This window comes from Pomacea canaliculata, linkage group LG13 (assembly GCF_003073045.1).
Source record: "Pomacea canaliculata isolate SZHN2017 linkage group LG13, ASM307304v1, whole genome shotgun sequence".
NCBI lineage: Eukaryota > Metazoa > Mollusca > Gastropoda > Architaenioglossa > Ampullariidae > Pomacea > Pomacea canaliculata.
This window is the reverse complement of record NC_037602.1, coordinates 7873525-7885331: the sequence shown is the minus strand read 5'-3', so window position 1 is coordinate 7885331 and position 11807 is coordinate 7873525. Positions and strand designations below refer to the sequence as shown.

At 36.2% G+C, this 11807-nt stretch overlaps 1 protein-coding gene across 1 annotated transcript; it reads right to left on the bottom strand.

Moving 5' to 3' along the window:
- Positions 1 to 993: 993 nt before the first annotated feature.
- LOC112554063 (vacuolar protein sorting-associated protein 45-like) lies at positions 994 to 11620 on the bottom strand. The gene is made up of 13 exons (XM_025221648.1): positions 11449 to 11620; positions 10412 to 10607; positions 9976 to 10124; positions 9448 to 9585; positions 8636 to 8746; positions 7522 to 7656; positions 6922 to 7032; positions 6288 to 6455; positions 5531 to 5689; positions 5269 to 5376; positions 4723 to 4844; positions 4277 to 4408; positions 994 to 3499 (listed from the first exon to the last, which is right to left on the bottom strand). Exons 1-13 carry the CDS (start codon positions 11539 to 11541, stop codon positions 3427 to 3429), a joined length of 1695 nt encoding a protein of 564 aa, XP_025077433.1. The 5' UTR covers positions 11542 to 11620; the 3' UTR covers positions 994 to 3426.
- Between the last annotated feature and the right edge of the window lie 187 nt (positions 11621 to 11807).

The following is an 11807-nucleotide window of genomic DNA, read 5'->3' as shown; positions in this document are numbered from 1 at the left end:
CTGGGTTGTTTCCTTTTTTCCACAGCTAAACATCCGGCTAAAAAGTTTTATGTATTAAAAACTTTTAAGGAAATACTCCTATTATCCTTTTTTAACCCGATAGAATTTTAATCGGAAAAAGCTTAACTCGACCACTTGGACATCTGGGGTTTACCGCGAGGTTGATGCGAAAGTATGTTTTTCGAACACACCATTAAAAACCAAAACTAACAGGCAAGTAGCAAAGTTTAAATCACACGACGAATGAAAAAGCAGAAAAAAATACTAAAAAAAAAATTTTTTAAAAATAAATTTACACTATTCGGTTTTTTTTTCAAACTGGTTTGAAAAAATTTCAAGCACGCGGGCAAACGTTTTCAACTCCAAACGCCTAAACATCAATGAATTTCTCATTGGTATTGCGTGACAGAGTATGTTCACTTTTATTTTCCAATGTATAGGAAGGCAGGACCAACGACACACATATTAAACCAAGAGTACTTTTTTGGGGGAGCACTTGGCAATCTAGTGACCTAGCTTTGACCGATATACGGTATGAAAGAGCAGGGTTAATGTGTGCCAACTTCAAAATTCCGGCCTTTACACGAGAAAAAAAAACCCTCCATTAAGTGTAATCAACAAGGAAGTTAGTTAATTTTTATGTTCATGAGAAGAGGGCAATTGGTACCGTGAAGCAGAAACAATCTATTTTGAATTTCCAATGGCCATTGTATTGATAAAAAAAAGACATTACTAGACAATGTTTTTCTCTCCTGTGCTTTAGTTATTTTATGTATTTCTGTCAATCTGGCAGAAGAAGAAGCCAAGGACGAAGTAAATGAAATTCCTGTCTTCAGTAAAGACGTTGAGGTGGTGAATTTGTGATATGGTGAGATGTTGAGAATTAAGAATGCTAAAAGCCGAATCACGCTTGCCATATTGTTCTGGTTTACGCACAGCACTAAGAAAACTGCAGCATTCTCATCCAGACAACAAGCAGACAAACAGCTCGACTCGGTGGAAAGATGTTTAATAATGATTGCACTTCACCATGTTTACATGTGTGTTTATAGGGTTTTACCTTTCCTTTTTGTATACATACCAATATCTGTTTCATACAAAGTGCTTCTTCAGCTTGTTCACATACATGCAACCCTTCTCCCATCATTGTTTCCTTACAAAAGTGTGCTGGTGCACACACACACAAACACACACGTTTACTTTTGAACGCATGTATTTTGTGGTCTCAAGAATGTTCTATTTTTATTAAGTTGTTTTTTCTTTGGAATGTTAACACACAAAGATAGGAACAAATACAAAAGAACTAGATATAGTGATTGTCTACAATGTCAGGACTTGGTCACTGACGATTTTAGTTATCTCTCGTTATGTTCTGGATTCCCTCCCACAGTCCCCAACATGGCAAAAGCATGGTTTATTCTGTTTTCTAATGATGTATTGTTGAAGGTAAATAAATCAAGATACTACAATTGTGAAATGTTACTTTTGCCTAAGTAATCTTCTGCTTGTGAATTGTGTAAATGATGTGCATGTGTACAAATGAATCCCATGAGAGCAATGGCCAAGGTATTAATACTACATTAGCGAACACCAATTCAGAGAACCTTGCTTCTAGTGATTCATTTTGTTGTATACTATATATGTCATTTAAAATGGGTCTGCCAGTCAAAGACGCCAATTATTATCAGTTTCCTAGTCAATTACATCAAGCTTCTGTACATTCGTGTCCAAGTTAACAGTCGTAGCTTATCACATTTGTTCTTTGCCTTACCAAATTTGTTCATTGCCACAACCAATTAGTTTAGTAAGGACATTTTTGTGTAATCAAACTTTCATCCAAGGACATCACAAAAGCCATAAACTATTAAACAATACACATGATAAATGTAAAAATACACAAAAGAGGGATAAAAATATCTCACAGCCCTAAAGTTAAGTTTTATGCAAAAAATGCAAATCTTTTCCAAGAACAAAAGCATCAATTTGGATTGTGTCCTTGGCATTCAAATGAGCAATACATGTATTTTTGTTACTTTATAGGTAACAGCTCATCAGTTACCAGAAAGCACAAGTGATCCTTACATTGTTAGGCTTATGTAAACATATATACCATCCACGCAAGTGTGTTAATCTTTTACCATCCTTCACATTCTCCCCCCACCTTCTGTTCCCCCTTATCATTCACACACATGCACAATATCAATAGAAGACAATCAACTACTGTATAAATAAATATTATGTGCAGGAGTAGAGAGGGAAGTTTGCCACTAGAAAGGAAGCTGAAATCTAAACTATATGCATGCACATCCCCTGACTTTCTTCGGCAGGCATACTTGTTCTAAAAGAATTGATGAAATGTTCAGGTTATGAAATGACAATACAAACTAATGACAAGCATAAAAATAATGGTCTCATGAAGCAGAAGCTTTAAAGACCTATGTACTCAAGGGGGAACAAAAAAAAAAAAAAAAAATTACGCCTCACCAAAAGATGTGAAAGTATGAGAGTGGGTGTCTTCACAGCCCTGTTCTGAGGAGTTACAGGAAAAGCATAGGAATTTGGGGATAGAGGCAGAAATGCTTGGTGCTTAAAAGTTGGCTGGGAAGTTCTAGGTTAGTCACTAAAGCCTTTTTACATTAGAGCACAATCTTTAAGATTTTGTGTCAAGAACATTCAGTCCATGACTGCTAAACATCTAAAAACCCATATTCTTTAACTTAAAATTAAAACCAGTAGAACATGGGGTTCCCACATCCCTATCCAAAAAAAATTAATAAATAAAAGCCTTATGGAATTCTTTGCACAATTCAATACAAACTTAAAGACAAATCTCAGATTTCCACAGGCTAGCCATTTTAAGCATACTGTGCATTTTACAGTACTCCAAATTACAATACACATGAGAACACACAGTTATGCATATCTATGTTCTCAAAGTCACACATCTATGCCATTATTTTCTTTTAAAATGAAAAAAATCTGCTCCCCTGAATTCTGAAGCCAAGGCATATAAGCAGATACACAAAAAAGCTTCCTAAATACTTGCCAGTTTCCTCGCTTATCAATCATCAATCACACACACAAGCACACACACATCCAAACCTTTCTGGACACTTGCTTCCCAGTTTTTATACATCATACCTACGCCTTTGGACACAGCCATACATACACTACTTCCTTCTGCCTTGCTCCTTATTTCACATCCTGCTGGATTCCTATTCCAAAATTCTTGCTGCTAAAGTTTTTCTCAAAAAAAAAACAAAAAAATAAAAAAAATCCAACATGCACAGATCGTTACAAATGATATACATTAAAAAAAAAATTATCACAAATTTATGCACCACTGCCCTGGAAAGTGAACTAGTACTTGCATATGGAAAACAAGTCTGTACATGGAGATAAAAACTGCTGTGAGGCTGCAGAAACTCAACGGCCGTCACGTCGTCCGGTCTGACCAGATATCACTCCTCGTGTGGCTTGAGCAACTTCCTGCAGGAACCTGCAGATGGGAAGGCCATTATCAGCAGCTTTTTTGAGCAGCGCAAAAGGATAGGGAGGCCATGGTAAATGAAGGTAGAAATAAGTCTGATTTCCTCCAATGTTTTTATTTTTAGTCCAAGACAGTGATAACTAATAATATCGGGAATCTTTACAACCAATCTCTAAGGGTGCATACATCTCAATAAAGCCTGATTGGCTGAGCTATGCTCTTTGGCTTCTACTTGACCACTAGTGATTGTGTGTTAAATGAAATAGGACTGTTCCACAAAACTTTTGCTTATAAAACTGTAAGCTGTTGTCCAAATACTTTAGCCACCTTTGTGAACACAGTGCTTGGGTGAAGGCAGCTCTGCTTAAACGGTTTTACTGTTCTTCAGCCCAAGCACTACTGAAACCATGTTCCCTGATTATTTTATATCCTCACTATTCCTGAACATCTGTTGGCATGCGAATTCTAACTCTTGCAGTCTGGCAGCAGGTATGTGATGCCTATATGCAAAACAAGTCGTCACTGCAAAACTGCCGTGATCTTGTGTTAGCCTGAGGTGACCAAAGGTCACCAACTATCTACTGTTGTAGGGTGTATGTGTATGTATATATACATATAGAATAAGTGAAAAAGAGAACTTATTTACTATAGTCATCATGTATACGTATGTACTTTCTGTATATTGCTAACATGTGAGCACCACCGGTCACAGCCCTTGTGAACTAATAAAAGTTGTACTGTATTCCTGTAAATACTAGCTTTTTTCACTAGCCAATGAAGACTTACGTTTTAGAGTTGTGAACTGTGGTTCCACCAAGCACCACACGCACACCTGGTGTAGTCCGATTCACCTGGTACACAGCCAGGGCTTCTTCATATGTACAGCCTCCAATGATGAAGACAATGACATCCTGAGGTCTGTGACATACAACATACAGACATACTGAGAAGACAGGTGGTGCATTTATCACAAAATACAAAGTGTGTTCTATCATCTACGACAAAATATTTGCAACTGCAGAATGGTCTTAATGAGCAGAACATTTTTCTCCTATATGCTTTTTGGTACCAATACTGGTACATAAGGCAAAATTTATTGCCAGCAATGACTTTGGGTAAAATATATTCAACCCATCTAAAATTGCTTTCAGAAGTAGCATATACAAACAGAACTGTGAAAGTTTCTTTTAACTAATAAACTTCATTTCCAAATAATCAATGCCCTGTTTTACCTGTCCTTCAGCTGACTGGTGCCTAGGTATGGATAAGATGCCTCCTTCAGTTTACCCTTTATGAGCTGATCGAGTATACACTGTAGCAATGGCTTATGTTGGGTATACACATTTTCTACACCCTGTAAAGGAAGCACAACAGGGCTTGTAGATATACATCATAATGTCAGGCCTCTTTAAACTCTTTTAAACTTAAATGCTGGGAAAATATTCTAGTTTTTTTTGCTCATACATTCTTCGAAGGCAGCATATAGACTCTCAAATTACTGTTGTTTTAATCTTTTAACATAAAGTCCTACAATCGCCATCCTCATTCTCTGAAACATAAATTGCTGTCAACAACTTTGTAAAACTTTTCTAAATGATCATTTGCACTTCCACAAATACACAAACGTATCCACAAGCAAAAATGAATCTGACATTGAGGAATTAACAAAATGAAACAGATTTTAATGATAACAAATAAAATCAACATTCATCAAAAAAATACTAATGAATTATTTTCAAACGATGTCATAAGTGTAACAATGAAATGTTCTTTTTCACCTTTAGTCCCTTAAGAAGACGCTTTGTAATTGCAACTGGGTCTTGGTTTCCAAACAAGTCACTACCACGGGCTTTGCGGCCACCATAGTCCAACATTGCTTGTACCATCTTCAAAACGTAAAAAATATTTTTAAAAATTAAGGATTAAATTAGTTAAGGCTGAATGCTTTCATAATTTATATAACTGGTTTTACTGAAAAATCTTCTCATTAGCCATCTTTCCCATTTTTTTCCTCTCTCTCTCTTACATACTAATACATACTCCTCTATGTTCCTCAGCCAGCCCTCGCCGCTTGAGAGCTTCTAGCAGTCCTGAAACATCATTGTTGCTGTGGTTCTCATAGCGCAGTGCATACAACATTACCAGGCGCAATATATCCACCTGACGAACTTTTTCACTTGAAAGAAGACCACGTATCCTCTAGAGAAAAAAAAAAACCTCCCGATGACTTCCTTAAAATATTTTTATTCAACTCTGAGCCTGTCTGCATGAGTAAATTGGCAATATTTTTGCTCTGGTCTGTAGGTGTGCATATGTGTGTATGCATGCATGTGTTTCAGTGTTTATAGAAGAAATACTGTTCTTGTGCTTAGTTGTTGAATATATGAGTAGCACCTGCTAATTAATAGACACTTTCTAGAGCTCACCACCCAGAGGCATTTTGTCAACAATGTACTCTCACCTTCCCATGTCTGACAGTTGAAGTGGCTACACATTTACATTGTGCAGGGAAGAAGGTTTCAGATCTTTGTGTTTTGTTAGAAATAGAACATATGCTGTGACATAGTGTGTACATGTATCATAGCATGTGTTGTGTGTGTGTGAGAGAGAGTGTGTGTGTGTGCGCGCGTGCATGCATTTGAACATGTGCAGATAATGAGATTTTAAATTTCTTAATCTTAAAAAAAAAAGCTTTGCCAAATTCTATAAATACATATCTTCATGTCCATTTACATTTATGTGGCAACAGGAAGAAGCATATATGTACATGCAGATATGCACATGCACACACACACACCTGTAATAAAGCAGAGTGATCTCCCTGGCAGGCAATCTCCTGCTCAGTTTCGGATACTTCCAGCAGATTGTGAGCACCAACTAAGCGCGACAGTTCTCCAACTACAGTGACATGTTTTGCCACAGCTCCTGACATCTTCTTGAACTGAGGGTAGTTCTCTACAAAGGCCTGTTCCATTATTAAAAAAAAAATCAAAGTTAATTATGGTGAAGGATACACAGAATGCATACATTACCTACCCATTTAGTGCCAGCAAATACAATATGACGTAAACTCTACAACTTGAAGACTTTAATTCTTTTAATTGGCTGTTGTAATCCTGGGTCTCTGTTGGACATTGCTCATCTATTAGTGCACCAAAGCAACACACTATAATAAATATATTATTCTAGCATGATCTAGCAAAACTGTTAAATTGATTATTAACTTCATATATTATAAGGCTAATAAATACCCTGTACTGTAATGTACATGATTTAATCTAGTTCTATGCATGACATCTCAGATTCAGGAAAAAACTTTGTAATGGAAACAAAATACTTCTGTTCATGAAATAAAATATTACCTTCAAAAGTAGAATATAAAATAATAAAGGTTTTTAAAAAAAATCTTTCCTCAATAATTAAAATCTTACCTTCATGTCTGCTATGGATTCAACTTTGGCCTGGCTCTTGGATTTCTTCTGAAATTCTTCCATCAGTTCCTTAATGTTTGATCCAATCTCCCCAAAGTTCATGTACATGTTCTGTAGGAGTATGACAGACTAAAGCTTTAACAATATGCTAGGACCAAGCAGAGACACACTTTAGCAAAAATACAGGCCTACTGCTTGTAACCTAGGTTTGTACAGATTAACAAGCAGCATGCTTAGGTTTAGTTCTTATCCACAGCTCCTCTGAGGCATTTCCAAAAGTTACTAAAGAGTCTCTAAAAGACACGGTTGCCTAATGATTTGAATGCTTGAATGTGGACCATTGGTTTGAGCCCTGCTTAAATCCATGGCTGGAAAACCCCACCCTGATCACCCAGCTGTGGACCTTTTTTTTCCTTTTTTTACTAAGGAAGTTCATCTTGTGCACATTGTTTTCACCAATAAGGTACAAGAGAGATCAGCCAGAAATAATCTGAGGCAACAGCTGTGTTACTGTAACAGTAATTTACTAACATCAAATCTACCATCTTGAGCAATTCTTAATAAGAGATTATTGAGCATTTTCTCCTTTTGGAAACTTACATTGGCATAGAATTCATCATGCTCTGCTGACAGTACAACTTCCTGAAGATCTTTCGAGATGCCAGGAACATTGACCAGGTTAATCCGGTTGTTGTTTATACCCAGCAGTTCATGCACCATGGCTTGATATGTCCACTGACATCAAAGACAGCATTCTTAATGTTGAAAGTAAAGGATACAATTCTTTTTTATTGCAAAGAACGTTTTAACATACTTGCCAATCTCATTCTTCTCTTGTGGATAAGTTTCTTGACTCACACAAACATACATAAACCAACCTTAAGAGAAACATCTGGCCATGTGGTTGGAAACAACAGAAACTTCTTTAGCCATCAATGCTAATAGAAATACCAAATGTTAAAAAGAAAAATTTAATAAAAATATTAAATGCTCACTATACATATTTTAAATATTGATTTCCTTCACCTATAAAAAGTTAGGAACTGATTGTCACGAATGCAGAAGTGATTGGTTAGGAACTGACTGTCACAAACGAAGTAATGGTTGATTTTAGTTGCCGGTCTGGGAGTAAATACTAGTGTGTATGAAGAAAGAAAATTTGTATTTATGTGCGCAAGAGTATCCGCCAGGGGAGCTCCCCCGGAGTTTTAGAGTGAGTAAATGAAAGTTTAGCATTCCTGATGTTATATTAAAAAAAAAACCATCAAGGCTGGATGTATTATTGACAGACAGACCAGGAATCAATCTGTGAACATTTTTGTGATTTCTTGCCCAGTCAAGGTAATCTTTTACATGCTTTGCAGATGTTAAAATGAGGAAACAAAAGAAACGAAGAAAAGATTGCAGAAAAGAAGAATAAAAGAAACAACAAAAAGATTACAAGCTAATACAGAGTATTAGTTTATGGACAACCACAAAATAACAAAATGGGAAGCCCACATACTAATGTTTTGTTATTTGTAGAGTGAAAGAGCACATGTAAGAGATAAAGTGTGTCTGAGAGTTGTATACCCCATTGTCTCTAACACTGATAAGCCTGTCATATGTCAAATTCAACATCCGTCTATATAACAATGACCTATATAACAATAACTCTTACGTAGGCTATGATGGAGGAGTAGTAGTAATTAAGTGCCCACAAGGCCACACTAACCTGATTCAGCAGTGGTGTTACACAATCATCTCGCCTGTCCAGGATCAAAAGCACAGGTGCCACATCAGTCTTACGAAACTCAAACAGTGCAGCTTCTTTGTTGATAACTTGCTGCACAGCCGAAATTAAAGTTTGGAAGTTAAGATATTGCAGAACAATGCAGAGAAAGTTGAAAAAGAAAACTTCTGGGGGCTCAAAAATATGTACAAGAATCCCCACCTAAACTAATTTATTTGTCAAAGGTCAATACCTTTCTTTGAAATGTAGCTGGTTGTATATATATATAGCTCTTATCTAGTTTAATTCCCTATGACCTTTGATGCTTAAAAGAAATTTATGAAATTTTTGGTCTTAGAATGGATAGAAACCATATGTTGCCCATACTCACATTCAAAAATATAATTGGTGATGTGGTGGGGAAGGGGTGAGGGGTTGGAATAATGGGTGCTTGATACCGACCCATCAACTAAGACTTATATCATGACAATACACCTGATTCTGTAAACAGATGCAGAGAAAGAATGGGGTGCCCAAGACCAGATCTGAATCCAGGACGACCAATCTTCACTATATTGGTGATAACCATTGTACCACTGGACCACCTGAGGTTGGAGGGCAGGGAAAGATATGGTTTCATATAATTTTCTGCTTTACACATCCACAAAGTAACATGCAATTTTAAAGCTATGGACATTACCCTGTACATTATAAGGTTGAAACACTTTTATCTCACCACAAAAAAACAAAAAAGAGAGAGAAACCAAACGATTACTTTGTGTACTGTGCAAGAATACTGAAAACAGAGAACTCACCCGAACACTTTCTGCTAGCTTTCGAGCCATTTCAGAAGAATTTTGGTACCGGATCATAGGGCACTTTTTCAATGAGAGAAGCACAGAGGTCAGACCCTGTACTGTGCGTGAAAGATGTGTTGGAATCCAGGCCAGATTCTGCAGATAGAGTGGGGAGAAGGTAACTGATAGTGACCCTAAACCCTATAGTTCAGCTAATACAGGTCAACAAGAATGCAATAAAGACAAAATTCATGACATGATCAGGATTCCTTTAAGAAATTATCTGTTTTTTCTGATTTTGCTCATCCTCACTCACTATCTTCTCACATAACTCCCTTAATGTTGTCCAAGTCAGTCAAAAGATAATTTTTTTTAAATATATACCACAAAAATCCTATATGATAAACACACTTTTATAATCTTAAAACTATAGAAGAATTGTAATATATAAACGCCTTGCAATCAGTTATCAAGATTTCAACATGCCACAAGGAAGCAACAATTAAAAAAAGCTACAAGTTTCTTCACATATTCAGTCACACAAACCTGGCTACATCCAACAATGTTCAGAGAAAACACATGTGGGTTCACAGCTACGTAGTCACCATAAAATTCCTGCACTTCTCGAACCACCTCCTGGTCGTCAGCTTCTGCCAATATTTTGACATCCTGCTTGCTGATGACATTGCTAAAGTCTGCACACATATCCACATTACATGTATAAGATACTCTAGGATGTTTAATGCCCTGTACATAGACTACATGCCAACGTGCATTGTGCCATAATTAAAATGTTTATCAAATAGATTTTCATGGGTAAAGCAGTTAAACTGGCACAGATTCTTATAAAAAAAGTTTCATGCTGTATTCTGTAATACTCCTTCAATTTCAGCTTCGTAATAACTAGTTCACTAAAAAGGCTGCATTTCCTTTATTATGTTTGGATGCTGCAAAAGTTAGATGGTATTAAGTAGTAACTTACAAATAAAATACAACCCATATTTGGGTATTCGCAGTTCCTGAGCCAGGAGCTCCACATTCTCCTTGGTGGGACGGAGGAAAGCAATGCAGTTCAGGTGTTTCATGGTCTCTCGCCCAGGTGAATCAATTCGCTCAAAAAGGTAAACCTCCTTCTGTAGAATTTCTGACTGGGCATACACCATGCTGACAATACTTGTCTGCAACAGTTATTGCACTAATCATAATGAAAACAGCCAATAAAATACAGCTGCTTAACATAAATGTGTGCCACAGTAAATATTAAGTATTACAAAAATGGCTGCCTGCTTTTGATTTAAGTTTAGTTACCATAGTGAACAAACTATCTTATTTTGTTTTACGTAAAAAGAAAAATTTTAGATTATCTTAAAATAACCACTGTTCCCAGAGCCAAAGAGTTTCATTAAAATTTACAAAGCTTCCAATAAGACTGACTCTCCTCAAAATAAAACTTAATTTTTAAAAATTATTATTCTGCACACCATAAGATGCCAGGCTCCAATGTGATGATACTGTTTATTTGCTGTGAATCATCTGCTAATTACTATAGCTATTGTATATGTAAAGTACAGATTGTTAGGGACAAACACAGCAAGAGGCAAAAAAACAAAACAAAAACAAAAACAAAAAAACCAAAAAACAAACAAAAAAAAAACACACACAAAAAAAATAAACAAACAAAAAACCCGGTAATGCCGATTTTCTGTGCATATAGTATTCCGTCCATTGTATATGGTTCTTTCTTTACCAGATAAGCATAATGAAACAGCTAGTTGGAAGAGTTTTTGAAAGATGTGCGCACACACACTGACAGAAATCATTTTTTATAAACGTCATCGCAAGCATGAATATGATATCATAAACACATCAGCCTCCAATCTATCACAGTTCTATAGCGAAGAAACAATGTGCAACCTCATCAATAAAAGTGATACGAAATTAAAATACTTTGCTTGTTTTTATTTACGCGATTTGTCCATAAGCAATAAATTATTAGATAATGGAATGGTAGGCACCCACTGTTTCTTTGTCCATTAACAGAACTTTCATTCCTCCTCCACATCCTTCAATCATTTTACTTATATACTGTTTAACAGCTAAAATAACATTCATTTTCGCTGCTTTCTTGTTATTCTTTCGGCTCCTACAGCAACCGGAAGGGGATGGCGTATGTCTACTGTTACTAAATGCGCTTTTCGTGATAAAGAGTCTATTCCTAATAGCCTCCCTTCCTCCTTGCCTAACTGTTTCTCATATAAAACAAAACTATTTATCCTCATCAGGTTTATTGTTGCAAAAAATTTCTTTAATTTTTATAATATTTTTAATCAATTTTGTAATAGATGCAACACAACTATGAGAACAAGCCTTTAGGAATT